The sequence below is a fragment of the Spermophilus citellus genome, assembly GCF_964194105.1.
Source record: "Spermophilus citellus genome assembly, chromosome: 3".
Taxonomy (NCBI): Eukaryota; Metazoa; Chordata; class Mammalia; order Rodentia; family Sciuridae; genus Spermophilus; species Spermophilus citellus.
Window position 1 is genome coordinate 227062256 of NC_138184.1, and position 22513 is coordinate 227084768.

At 41.5% G+C, this 22513-nt stretch overlaps 1 protein-coding gene across 1 annotated transcript in view; it reads right to left on the reverse strand.

The window, feature by feature from the left end:
- KMT2C (lysine methyltransferase 2C) overlaps window positions 1-22513 on the reverse strand; it is a 270015-nt gene that overhangs the window by 9997 nt on the left and 237505 nt on the right. The window contains 14 exon segments of the mRNA XM_081287862.1: window positions 517-653; window positions 1840-2959; window positions 4262-4369; window positions 4938-5077; window positions 6213-6462; window positions 7348-7484; window positions 7600-7778; window positions 9183-9330; window positions 9477-9618; window positions 12174-12386; window positions 13196-14902; window positions 18437-18669; window positions 20441-20504; window positions 22050-22128. Coding sequence (XP_081143988.1) covers window positions 517-653; window positions 1840-2959; window positions 4262-4369; window positions 4938-5077; window positions 6213-6462; window positions 7348-7484; window positions 7600-7778; window positions 9183-9330; window positions 9477-9618; window positions 12174-12386; window positions 13196-14902; window positions 18437-18669; window positions 20441-20504; window positions 22050-22128 — 4657 coding nt within the window.

Genomic DNA, 22513 nt, shown 5'->3' on the forward strand with positions numbered 1-22513 from the left:
CAATGCCTTATCAACATGTGATTTTCCAGAAGTATTATGTACCCATGGTTCAGACAGTGTCACTGCCAAACTCACTTGTTATCTTTTGAACAGAGTCAGAGGAGCCTTCTACCAAGCGCTGCTACAGCCTGCTGCCCTCTGGAGACTGACCCCAGGAAGAGGCCAGGAGAGTGGCCACAAATATGCAGAGCCAGGAAAAGGGAACCCAACATTCTCAAGTGCAGAACCTCGGAAGGCCAGGGAAGAGGGTCTCCCCATCCATGTAGACAGCGAAGACATGACAGCTGGCGTCCTCCACCCTGGCTAGCCTCTGGCTGGAAGAGACCCTGAGGACTGACCAGAGCTTCTTTGAGAAAAGGGAAATACTGCACTGAGGGCCTGTTTTCCTCCAGATACAGGGGTCAACCCACAGGCAAAATCCTGCTCTGCAAAGCACAAATCCTGCCATGGTGTGGTCAGCTGGCTCCACTGAATTAGAAGGCAGTTCCTGTTCTGGACCGTGAGTTAGGTACTCACTGATTCTGCTATCCGTGCCACTGCGGAGACAGTCAGGCCAAACAGGTCTTCTCCTTTCAAGTAGGCAGGGAAGAGCTGGAGCATCTCAGAGGTCTTCCTCACACTGGCCACAGGCTCCAAGATCTTATCCCAGACACCTACATGCAGACAGGAAGGCGATTTCTATGACAACCCCACTCTTAGCTAAGCAGGGAGAAAAGCAAGGGAAGCACAAACCCAGAGAATGAAGCCCAGCCCCTCACACACAGCAATCTAACAGACCTGTTTACTAAGTGACAGCAATTTAAAGACTTTATGAAATTGGGGGGAAAATAACGTTACATTATGGATAAAGAGTAAAAGTAAAAAGGTTACTTTAAGATAACTGAGATTCATGCAACTAGCTAATCCACTTTCTTACTGATTAAACAACATACTAGTTTCAAAATGATTAGTCCAATACATAATATCTGTAGATATATGTTCCTTTCCCCTCAAATCTAAATTAAAATGTGAAATTGACAATTTTCTTAGGAATATCTTTAGAGCATTTCATACATTTTTAATAAAATGGTCAATTTTTAAAATGCAGCTGTCCAGTGCTTTCTGCATCAATAACAATGACTTATCAGACTTACCCTGGAGTCAAAATTAAGTGTCTAGTTCCCACCTCTGAACTTGTATGATATCTGATGCTTCTGTGATGTTGAGAAAACATACACAGTTCACTTCATATATGGTTGCTGCCTTTTAGAAACTGACACTAAGAAGGTCCCCAATGGGACACAGCGGTACACACCTGCAATCCCAGCAACTTAGGAGGCCAAGGCAGGAGGATTGCAAGTTCAAGGTCAGCCTAAGCAACTTAATGAGACCCTGTCTCAAAATAAAACATAAAAAGGACTGGGGATGTGGCTCAGTGAGCACCAGGACTTTAAAAATACCCAGTACTTAAAAGAAAGAAGGAAGAGGACCCCCCGCACCCCAAGGTAAATGGCAGGTAACCTTTACCTACAAATTATTCTCAGATTTATTTTACCAACTTTCATGCTCAAATACATGTTGACTACAAAAGTGCTTAGAAAACTGTATAGCAACTAGCAAGGTATAATACAAGGAGGCCAAGATCCGCATCTGTAAATGAAAACTACTCATCTGCCGTTACATGAACTGAACGTGAGGATACAAAATAGGGCAGGGGATGTGGCCCAGTGGTTGAGTGCCTGAGTTCAATCCCTGGTATCCCACCCCACCCCACCCCACAAAAAATGTTGATGTAAAAAGCATTCATCAGCCTAACATCGAGCCCCTGGCTCTGCAGAGCATGTAGGTGGCAGGCCTGACCTTTCGGTGATGTGTCACTCAGGACGAGGTCCTCATGGCCTTGCTCCACAATCCTGATGACGAACTCTGGGCGCCCGTCCTTCTCCTCAATGGAGCAGAGGTAGCGGCAGCGCCTGTTGGCATAGCGCGTGCTCCAGTACAAGCGGCTGGCCTCGTAGCCCACGGGGAAGAGAGCCTTAGCCGAGTGGAACGCCTGCATCTGCTGGGGAAGCAGCTGACCAATCGTGTGGAAGATGAGGCTCCCAACACGAAAGGTGTGGTCCCGCTCTCCCCGCTGCACGATGCTGGCAATCTGCCGCACCTCGTCGCGTTGAACGTAGACCCTCCTGAAGACTGCAAAGTAACTTAATTCTTGCTCATGGATTCCCTTTGGTTTGTGCATGGGGCAAAGCATAGTTTTGTCCTTAAAAAACATGCATTGTGCTTTAATGGCGCATGTGAAGTGATAAATGTTGGTGCATCGAAATCTGTGACATCCACTGGTGGCGCCTGTCTTGTGACAGAAGACACATTTCATCTGTAGGCCTCTCCTCAGAGCTAGCTCCACATTTATTAAGGCACCAGCCTGCGTCTCATAGACCTCTGTGGACCACAGGGCACAATTCAAGTGGACCCACAGGTCCAAGTCAAGGTTGAGCAGCCTCGCAGGCCCGTCTGTCAGCCCATCCCCTTCTCCGTGGCAGAAGCAACACTTCCGACAGTCTCTGGGCACAGGGTCAGGTTTAAGAGAAGTGCCTAATTCCTTCAGAAACTCATCTATCTCATCCTCACATGGTGGTTTAAATGTCCCCTTGGGGATGACAATATGAATGCTCCATTTCTTCCATTTCATTCCTCTCCACTTTTTGTTCAGTGGCCTACAGTCTTCAAACCCACCATGAACAGTCCTGAGCCGAGGTTTCAGCTTGACTGTCACCTTAAGCTCATCGGGTTTGGCTTCTACTTTGGCTGCTTCAAAGGCCGGAGGGAAGGTGATGGGCGGTGAGGGAGGGGGGGAAGTTTCTTCTTGGAGCTGAGGGAGGCAGTGCACACCCAGTGTGGAGATGTTGTTGCTGTACTGGTGAAACACTCTGGATGGCATCGTTCTCGTGGGTGACTGTGGCAACGAAGGAGTGGATTCCTGGCCGTAAGCAGCAGCCATGGAGGAAAAAGAAGAGAGTGACTCACATGCCCTAAAAGTAGTTCTACTTCAGCAAGAAGCCAAGCAGCTGGTTTAACAGGGGTCTGACTTGATGAGAAGGTGGGGTACATGAGGTTTCGGGCTTAGTGGAAGCTGGCCGAGTCCTACTGGAGAAATGGAGAAGGGCAGGCCAGCCAGGGTGGTTCTATCTATGCCTTTTTCACAGTTGTCATTTATAGAATGCTCACCCCTTAAGCCCTCTTGGACATTCCCCTTCCCTGTTATAAAAAGCTGGACAAATCAGTGCCATCAGAAGTTCTAGCTAATTTAATTTGTACAACAGAACAGTGTCATGTGGCAACGTCATTTGGCAAGAGTTTAACTCCATTCCTGTCCACTATCCTCAGGTGGAATTAACGGGGAAGAGGCTCTCTGCCAAAGAGCAGATCCTGCCCAGGTGTCTAGGCTCCTCACTTGGACCAGCTGCTCAGAGCTGGGCCAGGCTGCCACAAAGTAATGAACACCAAAACCACACAGTCCTTCTGCTCACATGCCACATCCTAAACGGTAACTGAAAAGAGCCAGGCCTCATCCAGGATCCCAAAGTGGGCAGCTACTGCACACCAGCCTAAGAAACTACCTGGTGACAACCTCCTCACCTAGGCTGGGGTATTTAAATTTAAAGTCCAAATTTACTTGTCAGATGGCTTGGATTTTATTACAGTGAGGGCTATTGCCTGTTAGCAAGAAGCCTCTTCAGCACGTTCTCCTGTGAAAGCCATGACTAGCAGTCTTGCTTACGGGATAAAATTTCTTTCAAAACATATAATTAACAATATCACTTGCATCAACTACATACCCAGACTACTTACATCAAGTAAAACAACTTGGCATGAGCCAAATGCTTTCTCTCACAGTACATGAATAGACTTAAGTTTTATTTTTGAACAAATTTTCCTATTGAAGTAATATTAATAAAAGTATTTTTAAATGTTAATTAAGACTTAAAAATCTGTAATTTGCAGAGATTCATAATTTGTAAGGATCAAGATTTCCGTATTAGTGTTCTACTTAGTTCTGAACTTTGAGAACGTAGACTCATCTGCCCACTCCCTCACTGCACATGGAAGAGGAAAAAAGGCAAGGCTGCCGCTTTCCCTCATCAAGTCAGTGAGCGGCCACCAGGACCCTCCCTCAGAGCTCTGCAAGGCAGGGACACATCTGTTCTACTCACTATTATATACTTGGAACACACAAAACCACTCACTACATATTGTTTAGCAGAGATTGCACTAACATTACCTTGTTTTCTGAGTTTTTTGCTTGTGCAGTTGATGAATAAAGAACAAAGCAATTATTACTACAAAAGACGATGTCCTTCTCCATTCTCTTGGTGCTATCTCGAGAGTCCTGAAAAGTAGAGAGAAATGTGTGTGTGTGTGTGTGGGGGGGCGTCTTAACAAGTCAAAACTTAATAAAATCCTCTTAATAAAAAGAGGACATAGGGCTGGGGCATAACTCAGTGGTAGAGCGCTCGCCTCACATGTGAGAGGTAGTGGCTTAGATCCTCAGCACCACATAAAAATAAAATAAAGTTGTTGTGTCCATCTACAACTAAAAATATACATATAAAAGAGGCTCTATATGTTGACTGTGATTTTTACATTATGTTAAAAAGTTTCTTGATCTTAAAAATAAGGTGACCATCTCCCAATCTTTAGCATATAATTATATTCTCCTAGAAATGTGCAAACTATATCGTCCCTATTTCACTATTCAGAACTGTGGTCCTTATCACAAACAACTTGGCAGTTTGCTGGAGCTGCCTGGCTTGAAGCCCTGAGGACAACATACTCATGTCACCCCAGGAACGTGTCCCACCGTACAGTGGGACGGGGCCCCTCCCAGGTGGAAGAGCAGTCAGTGCCACTGACACCTCCAGGGGTGGGGGTTGGGGGTGGAATAGAAGGCACAGTACCTTGTTCAGGAAGGCTGCGTCTTTGAAAGATTTCCGCACACCACTTCCAAGGATAACCACTTTGCAGTGACAGCACCACTGTGGTCTGAGTGCCGTGCTTTCTGCAATACCACGACCAGAGTCTTTATATCCAGACAGACCTAGAGGCAATCAACTTTTGTTAGTAATTAAAACTGACCGGTGACATAAGACATCAGATTACACTGTACTGACCTTGGTTCAACTTACTTTATATTCTTTGATAAAAAATAATGTGACTGGAGTACAAATAAAGAAACATGTTTATTCTCAAACAACTGGGGAAACAACGCTAGCATGAAACAATAACAAAACTAAGTCACCAAGATATATTAGTATTCAATCAAGGCACTCAGTGAGTGGAGGAGGAAGAGAGATTTCTGTCGTTTGAGGTTAAGGTGCCACTAAAACATTTCATGAACAATAAAGAGAAATGTGCAGAGGAAATTTAAATAAGCATGACTTGGAGCATCAGAAAGAAAGAAAGCAAAGACCCAAGACCAAGTTAAAATATAAGTTCAGGATTTGGAGTCTATTCAGAACATCTCTGGGATGGGGGAGGTGGATGGGAGATGACAGAAAGAACCAGGAAAAACACGGGTGACAGAAGCAGCTCCCAGCTAAGAGTTCCAAACTGCAGCATGGATGCTCTCAAAAAGACTTTAAAGATGAGAACTGAGGAGCTACTAGATTCTAGAAGGGTAACGACAGAAAAAAGATCCCAAGGAAACTGGCGAGCAGGGAGACATGACAAAGTAGGCTGGTCCCAGCATGGCCTGAGGCAGGAGTGTGGTTTTTCAGTGATGGGCAGGGATGTCCCTCTGGGAAGAGGGTGGCCCTGCAAGGGCAGTGTAGATGCAGACAAGGGGAAGAGAGAAGGAAGGTGGAGAAGACAAGCAACACATGTCAGACCGGCAGCCTTATCAGCACCACTTGGAGAAGGCCGTCAGTGGCACAGGTTTCAGGGACATGAAGAACAGAAGCTGCTTAAGGGTGAGCAAGTCAGAGGCTTCTTCCAACAGCCTGCAGACAGCTACACTCAACACTCCCTGGTTGACAGCAAGACACCACACACCACAGCACAAGTGGCTGCACCACACTACAGAAAACTGACCGCCCAGCAAGGCTAATTAACCAAGGACTCACACCAGCACGGTGCCTGTTACTTGTTGAAAATTAAATTGAGACTTTAAAAAGAATAAGCTTAATTTTGAGTCAAGAATGGATTTGGGATTAACAAAAAGCTCACTAGCTCACCATTGCTTGTTGGAGGAAATGGTACATTAGGCTGCTTCAGCCGGTAAGAGCTGGCTAATCTGGGAGGGTGTGCAGATCCTGGTGGAGGCCCACGAAGAAGTAAATGCTGTCGATACTCCAAACCTGGGTTTATTCTGTGGCTATTGACCAAACCCATGGATGGAACATCTGGAGCATTACTAACCTCATAGCTGTTAGGAATTCGGACGTGAAGAAGGTCGGAAAATGCAGCCACAACACTGCTAATGTTCTAAAACAAAACGCAAAGCCTGTGTTAGTCACCCAGAAGGCCACAGCGCACCACCACTCTGAAGAGAAACACACTTAGGGTGGATGCTGTCTGCCTGGTGCGTAAAGGGCAAGGAAATCCAACATTTTTTATTTAGACTTGAGAGTCTTGGGGAGGTGATGGGACATGTTTTAATGGACCAATATACAAGTGAAGTCTTCATCAACAAAGACCCTCAGGAGGAGATTTCAACTAACACGAGCAACTTGGGAGCACATTAAGCCATTTAGCTCTCTTAATACCTGAAAGGTATAAAGACCTGAGCATAAGGGATAAGCTGACCTTTTCCAAAAGTTTTCAGAGCAAGCTCACATCACAGGGTAACCAGTCAGCTCTGGCCAAAAGTGTGAAACAGTCCACAAGAATGCTATTCTGTTAACGACCAAAATATTGTGATACAGCATTATGAGCTTGGTCTCCAATAAAATGTCTCTGCAGAATTCAGTTTATAAAGATTTAAAAATCCTCAGCAACTCACTAGTATTTGACATAGCAGCTGCTACCTAAAAAAGACTTTTCTACTACTTCTGCAAAACTTTTATTGCTGATAACATTCTTTATTGATGGTTAATTTTCTGCAGCCTTAAGTTTTAAAAAGGTGCCTCTCTAAATGTACGTATCTTTTAATAGGAACATGTGGACTCCAACATCCCTTTCTGCCTTGTCTTTGGTTAAGATCAATCTCCTGCTAATGCCAGTGCTCAAAAGCAGCCTAGAGGTCTAAATGCCCATTCACCCTACCCTCAACTTTATCTTTTGTTCTCGGTGACGGCAATTTATGTCAGCCACCAATATCTTCAATAATGGGACATACTCCATGGCATTAAGAAGTCATTTCATCTTTACCTCAGCAGCTGTAGGATGCAGGGTAATTGCTACAGATATGAGACCAGATCTGGGACCATTTGGAGATGAACCAAAAGGTGATGTAAAAAATAAAGTGCCTGGCTCAGTTTTGATGTCATTCCTTCTTGATTCTGAACCTTGAAAGGAGTGGAGGTAGGGGAGAGAAAGACACGTTAATGACTCTTCAAGGTCAAAATATTATAATAGTAAACCAGCGGGAAATGAAGAGGTAATGAGGCTAAGTGGTCTTACTTTTCACAGTTGTGCTAGGAAGAATCGGAATGATGGGGGATGGCACTGGCTCTGGAGGCTCCTCCTTGACCAGTGACAGATCTGGATACCTGCTCACTTCCACTCCAACCACACTCTCAGGAGAGGACGAGGGAACGAAGCTCTCAGGAGTGTCCCGATCACCACAGTGATCCTGTATCCTGGAAGAGGAGCACACACACATCATAGCGTGCAAACCCACCACAGGGCCTTCTCAAACCAACTCCATGTATCCCACAACAAGGATGCTCTCTGAGTGATCAATGGCAATAACATAAGCAGCAAATCAATCAGCTCAAGGTCAAACAAGGACTCTCTTGGGAAAAATATAAACAGGTTTAGCTATGAAATAGTGTAAATAGCTGTGTTTCCTTCTGACCAAAGCTTCAGTATCAAAGTTTAAAGACTTGCCAAAGAGGAAGATGAATACTAACACCTCTGCAAAACTCCAGGTCACTGAGACTAAGGAAGCCTCCTGTTACTTGAACAGGAAGGATCAGTCCATGCACACATTCAGCATCACAGCTGCAAGCCAACAGCCAGGGGCTGTGAAAACAGCCATCTTGCTGCTGTTGCTTACCGTGGCAAGAGGGGAGAAAACCTGGGTGCTGTGGCTTCACAGATACTTCTTTTTCTTAACTGACAAAGTAAGGTGAAAAAAGAAGAAAGTGGTCCCTCCTGTCTAGTCCAGGACCTGGGTCCACCAGGGAAATGGTGAAGTCCCAGACTAACAGCTGAGGACTATTCCTGGGACTGCTGTCTGCCTCCCGCTCATGCTGACGGAGACCTGAGAAAGGCTTCTGGACAGCATCCTATGAAGTCCAGGGTTGGAGCAGACACTATACTGGGTCACCAAACACCATGCCCAGCAAGCCGCTGTTCACAGCCCCTGAAAAGAGCAATGATGCCTACTCTCGGCAGTGAGGTACAAGAGAAAGAAGACCTGGACTCTGAACAGACAAGTTGCTCTTTTCTTTGGTCCAGTTTTCTCATTAGTAAAGTAAGAGACTGAGAGTCAGTGGATGTCTCATCAAATAGAAGTTATTATGCCAGATTTTCCAAGGAAAAGATAAAAACTTGAAGTATATCTCAACTCCTTGGAACTAACTAGCTGGGTGCTGATTAACTACTATGGGAACCTGATTCTCCCCAATCACAATCCTGGAGCCAAAGAATTAACACAAACTGGTGACAAGCTCTCTGCACAGCAGCACTCTAGTATCTGCAGGTGCTTATCTTTCCTTCAGACATCCATGAGCATCAGTGCACCCAGCACATGACCCTCACAGCCTGCGGATGACGGGGATCTTTGAAATCCTTCCCATGAAGGTCTTTATTGCTTTAATGTCTGTTCAATTATCATTTGTTGAATTCTCTAAATTATGCAAGATTTTAAAAATACATAATATATCTGGTAGTAACAATGTCTTATAAAATTAATAAGCTCAAGAATAATATTCAAATTTTACCCATCCAATGTTTTTATATACTATTTCTTTACACATTATACTAAATACATAAGAAAAAGAAATATCAACAATTTAAGAAAAAAAATTCACTTGTACCTTAATTCTTCCTGATTATTGTGAGGTGGTGTTGGGAGAGATGCTGGAACATCGACTGTCTTTGGGCCTTGAGCAAGAGCTCTGGCCAGCAAGTCGTCCTGGGGCCGGAAGGGCAGTGGAAACGGCTTCGGTCCTAGAGCTTTGGTAACTGCAAAAGCCAACATATAAAACCATAAGTACATCTAGTCAAAGTTGATAAGCAGACAGCACTGGACAGCACTACTGTCACTGTACCAGACACAGCTGGTAAAGGTTCACTTATCATAGGTATAAAACGTTGAGGCACAATCGTACCTTCATGGCTCACCAACACTCCAGCTTTTCCAGCAAGTTCTTCAGTTGTTGCAAAACCATTTGCCATCTTCTGACAAGCCATAGGAGGTGGTGTAGGAGGAAGAGAGGCAGGGGGTGTTGGAGGATTACTTAAATTATTCTGCTGCAGGAGACCAAAAAATTTTAAATTATATGCTACTGAGCAAATATGCAACGAGCTTGCTAATACCTAGTTCTGTGAATTTTTAGCAAATAGAAGCAAGGCTACAAAAATATACTCAAGTTGCATCTTCATTTCCAAATGCACACCAGGAAGAAAAATATACATATAAAGCTAGAAGGGGTTTTTCAGAACTACCACTTATGATTTTGTGGATACATTATGATCCATTTGCTTATTGGACCTGGAGCTTGAGTACTTAGCTTTGCAATGAAGAAGCAAATTTCCATTAGGTCTGAGACTATTATATGCTACTCCTTTTCAGATTTCATGGTTATAACAATTAGTAAAAGACAGCTTTAAAACTCTATTAAATTGTAATAAGTTCTAAAAATTTATTTTATTAAATTATCATAAAGATACGCCCTAGTTCTATGAAAAACTGAAGAATTTGTAATCCTAAACTTTAATTGCAACTTAAGATCTGATTGTTCAAGATCTCGTAAAAAAAAAAAAGGCAAAAGGAGTAACAAAGTGCTATAAGGACCAAATATATTAACAGGTTTTTCAAACATCTCTCCCAGTTTAATATTTTCCACCAACTTGCCACTTATTGTTTATCATCTCAAGGAACGTTGGAATCTACCATAATGCCATGCAAATCAAAAGTAGAGTGGAATTATAAATCTTGCAAAGATATGGGATTTCATTACGTTCATGAAGTAATGGTGATAAACATCTTGCACTGAGAGGGTTTGTAACTGAAGAACAGCCCACATGGACAGAAGAGGGAGCATGAGAGAAGTTTTCAAATATTAAAGTCAGAAGAGAAGACCTCAGGAAAATACTCTCAAACACTTTGCAAAAATGATCTTTTTAAATAAGTCAGATGTGAATTGAAGGTGTGTGTGAGATGCCATTATGAAACTGTTAGAAAAGTAATACCAAAAGGTAAACTGATTTGGTTTTATAGTATTTTAATAGCCTAGCAACTAGTGTCAAAATTATCAGATAAAATGTATTTAGAACTTTTTAATTTCATTTTTCAAGGTAAAAGGCTAACCTTTTTTTTTTTTCCTTTTATTAAGTACTAGGGATTGAAACCATAGGTGCTTTACCACTGAGCTATATCCCCAATCCTTTTTATTTTTGAGACTGGGCTTTACTAAGTGCTTAGGGTCTCACTAAGCTGCTGAGGCTGGCCTTGAATTTGTGATTCTCCCGCCTCAGCCTCCTGAGTTGCTGGCATTGCAGGTGTGTACCACCAAACCTGACCTTAACCACTTTTTAAAAATCCCAGTATTTGCTAGGAATTTGAATTCATTTTATAATATAATAAAGGTTATAAGGAACCTGTATTTCCCTTACCATGGAAACTTTTAAAATTTGTATTCTTACCTACAGAAAATATCTTTTTTGGGGGGCTGGGGATGGGAAGGAATCTGGTTCATTCAAAGCTGGCCCCAAAGAAGACCAAGGAGTTAGCTCCAAGAGCTCTAACTTCAGGGGATTCAGAGGTCTCTTATGGGAAGGTACAGGAGGCAGTGAGCCCTGGAGAAACTTTCAAGTATTCGTGTGAGAACTACCTCACCAGGTAAAATTCTTATCTGTTGGCTGTTTTTAAGTTTTTGGGATACCTGGAAGCTTAGATGTAAACTAGGTGCAAAACCAAGACACACTCCACCAACTGTGATAAGGCATCCAAAGATGAAGCAAGGCAACACCCTGGTGAAGAAACATACCTTGTAGATCAACTGAGAATAGTAGTCCGAAACCCCTTCAAGGGTGGCACTGCCAAAAGTTCCTAGAAGTCGATTCCCACTATTAAATTGGCCACTGCCATAAGGAAGAAAGTGCGCAAAGTTCACTCCAATGATCGGTTCCATTAGAGGGAGCAGAGAGAGCTGCTATTAAAAAACACATTTAAGAGTAATGTACACGATAAGCAAAACTGAGTGTTCCTCAACTTCCTAAGACCCGAAGCAATTTAGGCAAATAAGACGTGAGAAAAATGAGGCTTAAAATTTTGAAGTATCAAAATGTTGGAGAGAGAAATAATGAGCTCCAAAATAAGCTCTGTTCTCATCTGTCCTAAAAGGATGTTACCAAGGTGTCTCAAGAAATACAGGTTCCTCCCCTTTGCTCAGCAAGAAATCAGGCCTGAGCTGAGGCTAGGCACCACCAGCAGCAGTCAGGAGCCATCTCCCTGCTCTGTAACCACCATAGATGCGGAAGAGTAGAGTTTAGATGAGCAGAGTCCTGTGGCTGCAGTCACAAGAAGTGAGGATAGTTTTTCCTGGTGCCAAGGCTGCTCCTGACCATCGCTTAACTGATCTGTCTACTGTGCTGTGAATTTCAGGGGCCAAGACGATAAGGTACAATATTGCTTGGAAAGAGGAAATCTCCTGGGTTTCTAGTCCAGGTGTCCTTTATCCTTGTAGCTCTCTACTTTAATTTGGAAATCGTCAAAATAAAGAGAAAGCTGGATTTCACAGGCTGAAAAGCACTTGCGCTCTCACTTCCTGAAAGTTTTAAGGTGGCTGCTCTGAAAGACTCACCTGTTTCAGGTGGGTGAAGGAGTCGGAGTTGGAGTACATGGTCTGCTTCTCCTCTTCATCCTTTTTCCTTTTCTTTGAGCGAGGTGCCGCCTTCTCCCCAGTCCTCTGAGTCCGTTTGCTTCGCTGTTTCTTGATTTCACTTCCTCCATCTGTTTTTGGCAACTGGTTGTTGCCGCATCCAAAATCACCTTGCATTTGAGCCCCCAAAGTTTGCTAATGTAATTGGAAAGTTAAAAGTAAGTGAACTATCAACACGTTTGAGTCTTAGTTTATGCCCGACCTGTTCAAATCTATGGATCTTATTCCTAACACAGTACCAAAATCTAGGGAGGGAAGACATATAGTGGTGCCAAAGGTTTTGACTGTTTTCTGAAAATATAATTCCCTCTTTTTCAGGCATTATTCTCAAAGGTGAAAACAACCAGTTGCAGAGCTTCATGTCATATTTGCAATTAAGCTTTTCTTACAAATGAGAAACAAAAGCAAATCCAATGTTGATAACTTCAAATAAGTAGAATACTGATAGTGAGAAAACCACAATGAAACACTGTCGACATGTAAGATTATAGCTGTACAATATTAATTAGTGATGACAACATGGTTTCCAGAGTGGGTGATCCCTGAGCATTTGAGGACATTAACAGGGTTCCAAGAGCCATCTTCCACATTTTAAAGAGGTTAATGGAAATCACATGCTTATTTAAAATCCAGGCACATTTATCTCCTTTCTTTAGTTAGATGAGCTCAGTGTGGTAACCAGCAGAAAGACATGTTATGCATGAAACTGCAAGCCATGTCTTTTTTTTTTTTTTAAATAGTAAACAAAATATTACTTATTATTGTTTATAGGTTAAGTAAAAACACAGATTCCATGGAGATAGAAACAACAAAATACACAGTGGGTCTTTAGAGTTAAAAGGTTGCAGAACCATATTGAAAATGATAAGCCATTGGAATCTGGGATAGGTATAATTTAAAACAAAACAAAAGAAAAAGTAGTAGTTTTCATGATTCACACTTACCAATCCTTCCACTGGGTTCTGTGTGTCTACCAGTTTGTTATCTTTTGCACTGTTGTCTTCTGAACAGAAACTGCTCTCTGATCTCTGACTTAAAAGGGAAGAAGATTTTTTATTTTTCAACAAGTGTTTTAGAAGTTCATTCCCTGACTCTCCTTTGGTAACATGGACTCCAGCCAAATGGGGAGGACTCTGCACCAAGGAGACAGGACCAGCTGCAGTGTCTGCTTCCTTGCTACCAGTTTGCTCCTCTAATTTAGTGTCCTCTTGACCCGGGCATGGCTCTGATTCAGCTTTTTCCAGTTTCACTTCTTCACTTTTGGCAGGGGTTTCTATGGAGGGCTCATCCACCTCTGAATTTGCATAAGTCTGTGGGTTTGGAGCTCCTTGTGAGAAATCATTACTGGGAAGTCTGTTTTCCAACTCTGCACATGGCTGGGCTGCTGCCACACTGGCAGGTGAAGGGCCACCTGGCTGCCCTGTCTCCTCTCCCTGCTGAGGACGCTCACCAGGTGTGCTTGCCGAGGGAGTGGAGGCAGTTTCTGAGATGCCTGGTGTTGGGGGAGCAGTCGTATCTGAGTGAGGAGTTGATGGTGCTTTGGTGGATTCTGCATCATCGTCTTTCTTCTTCTTCCTTGTTCTGCGCTTCTTCCCTTTTTCTTCTGGGATTATATCAGAGTACAACTGAATGAGAGACTGAGTTGATCCCGGATAACTCTGTCCATGGGTTATGGTAGGGTCTGGGCCACAGGGGAGGCCGCTGTTTGCTACTGGAGGTGTTACTGGTAAAGCAGGGGTGAATGGGGGCCTCAATGGGGACTGCTGCAAGGTGGTTCCAGAAAGACTTCCATGCCCCTGCTTAACAGAATGGAAGCTGGGGCTTCCACTAGGAACAGATGGTGAATCAGGAACAAATGAGGGAGGTACCACCTGTCTTCGTTCATTAGTTTGAGTAAAATTTTGGGTGGGGGGTGAATTAACAGATCTGTGTTGTACATTCTGCTGCTGTAAAACCTGCCCCATCTGCTGTTGGTGTTGTGGAGACTGCTGCAGGGGTCGTGGAGGCTGCATAAAATCGCAAGGACGGTCAGAACCATAGAATGGAACTTGGTTCACAGATGTCCTGCAGGCCAGCTCAGAGCCCATCAGGCCATGCTGCTCCATTTCCATCCTCTGCTGCAAAGCTCTCTGTCTGTCTACTTCTTGCATCAACTGGATTCTTTGTCTTTCCTGCTGTTCTCGTAAACGTTCCTTCCGCTCCCGTTCTTGAAAACTTTCACTGAAAGGGTTGTTATCATCAAATTCGACTCGTGGTGGTGGCCCACTCTGTGGGTTTGCATTGGACACTGTACCTGGGGCTGATGTGCAAGGTTTCATTGGTATTTGGGCAATTGGGGGCTGAATCCGAGGAGGATTGAGGGGCAGGTGAGCAGGAGCATTGGTAGGTTGCCAGCCAGGTAGACTGGGCATTCGAGCAGGGCTAACATGGCCAGGGATGACCGCTGTGTGCTGCTGGTGCTGCAGCTGCTGCGGCACTATGGGGAAGTTAGGTTGGCTCATGGTGGGTGGAGTGGCACCTGGAACCAGGGGTGGTTGGGGCTGGACACCAGGCATTAGAATGGGGGGTCCCAGTGCACACTGCTGCTGCTGCTGCTGTTTGATCCGATAATCTTCAATCAACTCAGCATGCTCTTTCTGTTGTTTACGAATCTGAAATAAGTATTAAGTAAGTTATATATCATTTAAGCTACCCATTGAAAAGATAAAACAATGCACACAGTTATACAGGAAGCAGCTAATTTATAAGGCCTTAGAAATTACACAAATATATAAGGTCAGAATAACTGAGATTTAACTCAAATTTAAATTTTTAAAACATTTTTTTAGTTGTAGTTGGACATAATACTTTTAATTTATTTATTTTTATGTGGTGCTGAGGATCAAACTCAGTGCCTTTCATGTGCTAGGCGAGTGCTCTACCACTGAGCCACAACCCCAGCACCTCGAATTTTAACTTTTTAAACATTAAAATTTTGCTTCTTAAATATGCAAAATAGTACATTTTAAACAAAATGAACTACTAGCATGTAAATGCCACGCTCCTCCCTGAGATGTAGGAAGACTGTAGGCATGCCCTAGCTCTCTACTTTTACCTCGACCCTTGAATGCAAAATAGGTCATCAATACGTTCTATTATAATATGAAAATTCAGACAGGGTTCTTGCAATTGCCATGTTTGCTCACCAGAAATGCAGCCTCAACCTGCGCACCAATGTTCCCGTCTGTACATGAAGGGCACAGGCCTCGTTAAGTTGGACTAAGTGATCTTCCTTGAGTGGACTGCTCAAAGCAGCCACTCAATGAAAGAGACCATGCTAGCTCTTTGTACATAAAACAAAATTTTAAAAAAACCTCCAAACAATACCCTATCCAGAAACTAGATTTATAACATTCTTTGTATTTGATGGATACCATACTCAAAATCATAATTTTTGAAACCTATACAAGCTCTGAGATAATATTGTCAATTGTTTCTAATCAGGCTCTAAGTAATGACTAATGTCAATTCAATCATTCCAAAAATGTCTGTGCCTCAATGAGCCAAGTACTAGGACAAAACATCAGTCAAATAGTAGTCCATCTTTCTGTGGACCTTGCCATGAGGAAGGTGGGGAAAGAAGGAATGCAAAATATTGTCATGTATCTTTCAAAATCACTCGATTTTCAATAAATATTATACTGATATACTGAACAAGGCTGAACAGGATGAGATGCCAGGGTGCTTCCCAAGTGCCCCTAACAGTCGTTTTTCAACTTTTAATTTCTTATGTTTCCCAGCCAGACCAACATCTTCTATAAGTAAGGGTGTTTGGTCTCTTCTCTAGTAGCTGTGTGACTTCTCCTTTCTTGTCCTTGTCTTTTCTACCCAGTTTACCAGTGAGAACTGAGGCACTGCACTGCACTGATGGCAGTGAGGTACACAGAACCTGAAACAGCATCTACCCTAGGATGATTTCTATGCACATAAACACATGTCTTTCCTCTGGCATTTCTGACTACTTTAAAAACTTTACTATCAACCACCTTTGTTACCTTTGTTTCTGAGATCAGGCTGGGTCATAGGCAACTATGTTGTAACAATGTGTCTCACTTTTCAAATTAAGTGCAGTATTAGCTTCTATAGAGGATCTGATCTATGGGGATATGTGCAAAAACTAGGCCCTTGACAAAAACATCTCATACAGATACAGCAAAGTCAGTAAAAGTGCTAAATATACTTAATTATGGAATTATCTACTTTTAAAAGAACATTTACCCACACTAAATATTTAAGTTTAAAATGTAAAAAGAAAAGAAGCTTCTCATTTTATAATGGTTCTAGTTTTAAACTATAGCAATATTATAATCACCTGCCACTGGTATATTATTTTGGTAGCTATGGCTTGCAGGGGAGACTGGAGTCCAAAGCCATAAAAAAAAAAATAGTTAGCTACCTGTAACACATCACCGGAAACTGGACTGACTCAGCAGTTCTCATCAGAAAAATGTGCCAGTATTATTTCCAGAAGTAGAAAACAGGGCTGAACGTGATTAGATGCAGGGTATTTCCCAAGTGCTCCTAACACAGCAGCATTCCAACTCTGCTGAGTCAGTATACTCTGCCCCCTTCTAGCACTAACACACCTGGCTTTCTTTAAAATTGTAATGTAAACATTATGATTGACAAATTAGAGGCAGAGTTTAATCTTTGATGTATAAATCTAAGAACTTTAACACATATGGAATTAATATCACCATCATCACAATCAAGATGGAGACGCAATCCATGACTCCTGAAAACTCCATTATGCCACTTATTTATTCATATACTCTTCCATCCCTCACCCATGGCCATCGTTCGGCTATTATTCATCTTTATAATTCTATAATTTCAAGAAAGTAATGCAATTAGAACCAGTACATAAACCTTTTGGGATTTCCTCAGCATAATGCTCTTGAGATTCAAGTTGACTACATCTATCAGAAGCTCAACTGTTAACATTGTGTGGATTCCACTGTATGGGGGTACCACACTTTAACCTTTCATCTTTGGGGTGGGGGTCATTTTTTTGAGATGTGGGTCTTTCTATGTTGCCCACACTGGTCTTGAACTCATAGGCTCAAGAGATGCTCCTACCTCAGCCACCTGAGTGGTGGGAGCTAAACAGGTACCAATGTGACCAGCCAATCATTCCAGTTTTCAATGAATATAAATATTCATGTAGAGGTTTTTGCGCAAACCTAAGGGTGTTTTTCTTTTGGGGATGGGGGGGTTGGGGTAAATACCTAGGTGTGTGCTCTAAAATCACTGTGAATACTTTGTTTTAAAGAGAATTTTCCTTTTCAGTATAATTATTCAGTTTTAACATCTTAAGAAATTTCTGGTGTATAATGCAAGATAACAGCAAAAAGGATTCATTTTTCAAAACTGAGTCATTTACATAAGATATACCAATGTATTTTAAAACCAAAACACTAAGAAAAAATAATTTAAAAAGCATAAGAACCACCAGAACGATTCAAATGTTGTATCTGAAATTCCACTGGAAACCAAGGAACCCCAGGTAGTAAAAAAAGGTCAACGCCTACAGAAAGCATACTTCTCATCCCTAATTCTACTTCCATCTAGAATCTCCCTGTGAACCATGTTCTCAAAAAAGTCACATGCTGTAGCAGGAATAGGGCATAGCCTGTGATCCCAGAAACTGAGAAGTCAAGGCAGGAGGATCCCAAGTTCAAGGCCAGCCTCAGCAACTTATCATGAACCTGTCTCAAAATAAAAATAAAGAAAGGCTGCAGGTATAGCTCAGTAGTAAAGCACCCTTGAGTTAAATATCTACCAACAACCCCACCAAACACACACACCAAAGACTCTTAGATGACACAGGAGCGTAGAGTGATTTCTTAGTGCAGAGGAAATAATGGAATTTCTTTGAAGATCCTAGGGTTGCTAAAAATATAAAAATAGTTCTTCTAAATCAGAACTATGAAAACTGATCTCTCCATGGCAGTTGGTACCTATGTGCTCGGATGGCCACTCTCAGGAGAGGACTGGGGTTGTTATGGCTGTGGTTAATAATCAATGCCCAGGCAATGTACTTACACATGACATTTAATACCAACCAGGACCCTGTGCTCCCAGTGAGCCACACATCACACATCACTCTGGTGCTGAGGGCTTCCATCCAACAACCTATCTGTTACCTGCTCCAGCTGCTTCTGAACCATGCTTTGCTGCTCAGTAACGTGCTTGAGCTGCTCTGCATCCTCTTCTGGGAATTCTCGCCCTGCCTTCTTGGCAGTGCGCTGTTTAGCTGAAAGGGCCTTCTTAGATTTTCTATGTGCACCAATTTGTTCTTCAAGATACTTCTGCTGCATCTGAAGAAGCTGCTGGGTCTCCTGAAGCCATTCTTCATACTGTTTACGTTGTGAGTCATCTGAGGGAAAAATAAAAAATTCATCTGTGTTTATTTTCTAAAGGGCCCGAGATTATCATCAAGAGTTACACAAATCTATTTTGTAAGGAAATACAGTTTCATCATAATCATTTAATAGAAAATTTGAAAACAGTATTCTAAATATTAGACTATTATGTAATTATAAAGTAGAAGAGTTATACATACTTAGGACACTGGTTAAGTTAATACTTATAAATACTACAAAACACAATCGTAGAAATGAAATGCTTTCTACCTACAAGACTATCAAATGATCTAACCCAAAAGTCAAACAATAAGTTATATGTTTATGAATTCAACTTTACCAATTTTGAAGAGACAAAGTAAGTCTGTCCTATTAAGGTCCAGAGAATGGACCAGGTAATCATTTCCCATTGAATTTCCCTTAATTTATAAAGCTTGCCCTCTTCCTTACTAGTGAAAAAAATACACAAAACCGGGGTGGCGGGGGGATTCATAATATTGGATCCAATGTGAAGGACCAATGTGAAACCTACTTTTTATAAAGGACATCCATAAATTGAAAACACTGGTAATTTGTTTTATTGATTTTGTAACTTACATCTTTATAAATAAGGAGAGGGAACAGTTAAGCAAGTAAAATCTTTTCTATTCCTAGGATTGTAGCTGTATCTCCCCAGTCACTTCTCTCTTCCTCTTGCACCAACACTCCCCTCCTCACTTTCTAAGGGCACTTTACTCCATTGATGCCAACCCCACCCCACCCCCAAAAAAGTGTAGGGGGTCATCTCATGTAGTGAAAAATTGTGAGTATACCTCTTTGACTCACAGCAAGACAAAGAAAGAAATACAATCCTAGAAGGACATCTGAAAATAACATCAATGATAACAATATCATCATACATTAAGAATCCAACCAAAGCCAATGGGCACAATAAAGCCAGAAAAAGCCAGTTGGTTACAGAGTTGTTTTTAATGCAAATATGTATTCAAATTATAATCATAATTAGTGCAGGGGAATTCCAAAAGGTCAAACTTTGGGTTTGTTCCTAAACCCAGAAGTTCCAGCACATGTATGAACTTGAAATCTAGTCTATAAAATTTGAAGGGCATTTTTCAAGAACAGGCTTTTTCACAAGGTTTCAGAAGTTCTGCTTCTGGTAGAATGAGACCTACCGCAAGGAAAGCCTTTCTGGTTTCTGGAACCAGGAGAGCAGAGGTGAGCAAAATGAAAGATAATGGTGAAAAAAGTTAGCTAAACAGTCTGAAGATTTCAAAAGGTTCAGTTTGGGCAGAACTTTTAAATACTATCCTGAACCACCTTGGGACCCCTGAGGTTAACTAGAAAGGACTCAGGGGCATCCTGCTTACTTGACCTTCACACCATGCTGCAAACTAGCTTCTCTCTGAGCATACGCCCTTTGTCTTTCCCAGTTAGCATCCCTGTCACTTAGGTAGACTGTCATGAGAGCAAATGGTGTTCTAATTCTACAGACTGTAAAGTGCCCAATCTACAAACAAAAACAGCAACAACAGTTTTGAAGAGAATGGGGAAGATGACTTTTCTGTATTAAAATACGTATTTCTAATTCTTCATGCACGGTGAAAAAAAGCAACGAAAATACATGCCTTGCAGAAGATAACCCTAATAGGGAGGGATGCCTGTTAAAAAAAGGAGAACCTCAGGTGAAGGCAGCACTCCTAAACTAACTCCAACTGCTCAGAACAGCACAAACACAGTCAAACAAGCAACCCCAGAAAACATGTGACTTATTAGATTTATACTTACTGACAAAGCCTGGACCAAAATTTGGAGGATTAGGCCTAGAAATCTGATGTGTTATACTGCCATCCTAAAATAAGTAAAATTTACAAATATGTTTAATTCCACACTTCAGATAAAGGGAAAAGAAAAAACTTTATAAAAAGAAGGAAAAAAAAAGAAAGAAAAATAGAAAAAAAAACCCTTTAATTTTCTAAAATATCTTTAGTTTTGATTTTTATAAAAATTAAGAAAAATTAGTGGGGTGATGATCTAAATTATGAAATTTTATTTTATGTCTCTGTACTATTATATTTGCATGATTTCAGATAAAAATAATTATGTTTGAGATAAACAATTATATAAGAAATATAATATTAGCATAAATGCAATACTGCTAGTTCTAGGTGAGAGATCCATAGAAAACCTCACTTCTTAATTAAGTCTACTTAATTTCTTCTATCATTGAATTGATAAACACACGTTCCACATTTTTAAACACCAGTCCATAGCACAGTTATTTATAAGAACTAATGTTCTTACATACAAATAGTAAAAGAGAAATTCACTAATAGAAATGTCTTATTTTATAAATAAATTTCTTGTTTCTATGAAGGTGAGTGTTATTCTAATAATTCCTAGGCAACCACCTGATTAATAAAATGGATTTTGAAAAACTGTTTACATGATTGTCACAAGTTCTGCTAGACACAAACTGTACAAATAGTCACAATTATAAATGATACTAAGCAGCCACAATGCACAAAGTGCAATCTTTGTAACACTGCAATGAGGTTGGCATGACATTTGACAGAGCAGAAGAGAGATTAAAAAACTTGCCCCAAGTTGCAGAGTAAATTCAGAGTTGGTTTTTAAAAATTTAATCTATGCTATTTCCAATGTATCAAATGGTGTCTCCTTTTAATAAGGAAAAAAGATATAATCAACAGCATAAATAAGTGCAACTGGCAGAGTAAAAAGAAAAATTCCAAAAGGACATACAGTAGGTAGCTCTTGTTTTCCAGGTAGATACATTTAACCAAAAAAAAAAAAAAAAAAAAAAAAAAAAACAAAAAAAAACAAAAAACAAAAAACACCACTGTAGAAATACCACATGAAAGGAGGAATTCCACTTCTCCAGAAACTACCTAACAGCAAGAATACAAAATAAATATTCACGCTTCAAGCTTATTTTAAACAGAGCATATCCTCAGAACTAAGTCATGCTAAGGAAAATATGAAACACAACCACCCATGTCAAAACAGAATGATTCTGCTCTTTTGTTGCTACTGTTTTACACTCTAAACATAATAGATTAATTCCAAAGTTCGTCTTCCGGGGGCAATAAATGTATGCATGTATGTATGTAAAACCAGATGCCCTAGTCATTTGGTTTCCTGCCAGGTGACTTTCTACCCTTAAGTGTAGGTCCTTTCCAGAAATTACATTCAATGTTTTTAACCTCAACTTGTTTTCTGTTCTAAAAGCAGTTTAACCCCTCCATTTCTGCTGCACTGACAGTACAAACAGGCAGGGCCCTAGGCTACCCTCCTGTGTGGAGTGGCCTTACTGTGAGATGGGTTTGGTGGGAAACAGGACAGTGTGCCCTCCAGAGTGACACATGAGCAGGGTTACCTGGGCAACAGCCTGAGGAACCAGGTTCTGTCCTTCACTGCCCTGTGCTCCAGCCACTGGTGGGCCCATGAAGGGGAACCTGTAAGAAAAAAAAAAAACCCACTATGTGTCAAACGGTGAGCTTCTCAAACTAAAACTTGTTTCAGGTGCCCAAGAATGTTCTTCTCCAGGGAAGGAAGAATTGTGGCAATGTGTCCCTGTCAAGAGGCCTCATAAGCTCCATTTTCTGTGTATCCAGCAGAACCTTCTCCACTTTACCATCTGTGAACCTGGGTGATTGTTACTCTAACAGCATCTGGGGATAGTTTCAGGGAGGCTGTGGATAAAAGCCAGCTAAACTAATTCCAGAAGCTGGATTCTGTTATGTGACTCTAATATGAATTGAATTCAAGCCTTTAGGCATAAAAATAGAGCAAAGATTCAGCTTTATTACATAAACTAAGGACATTTTTTCCTTTTCTAAT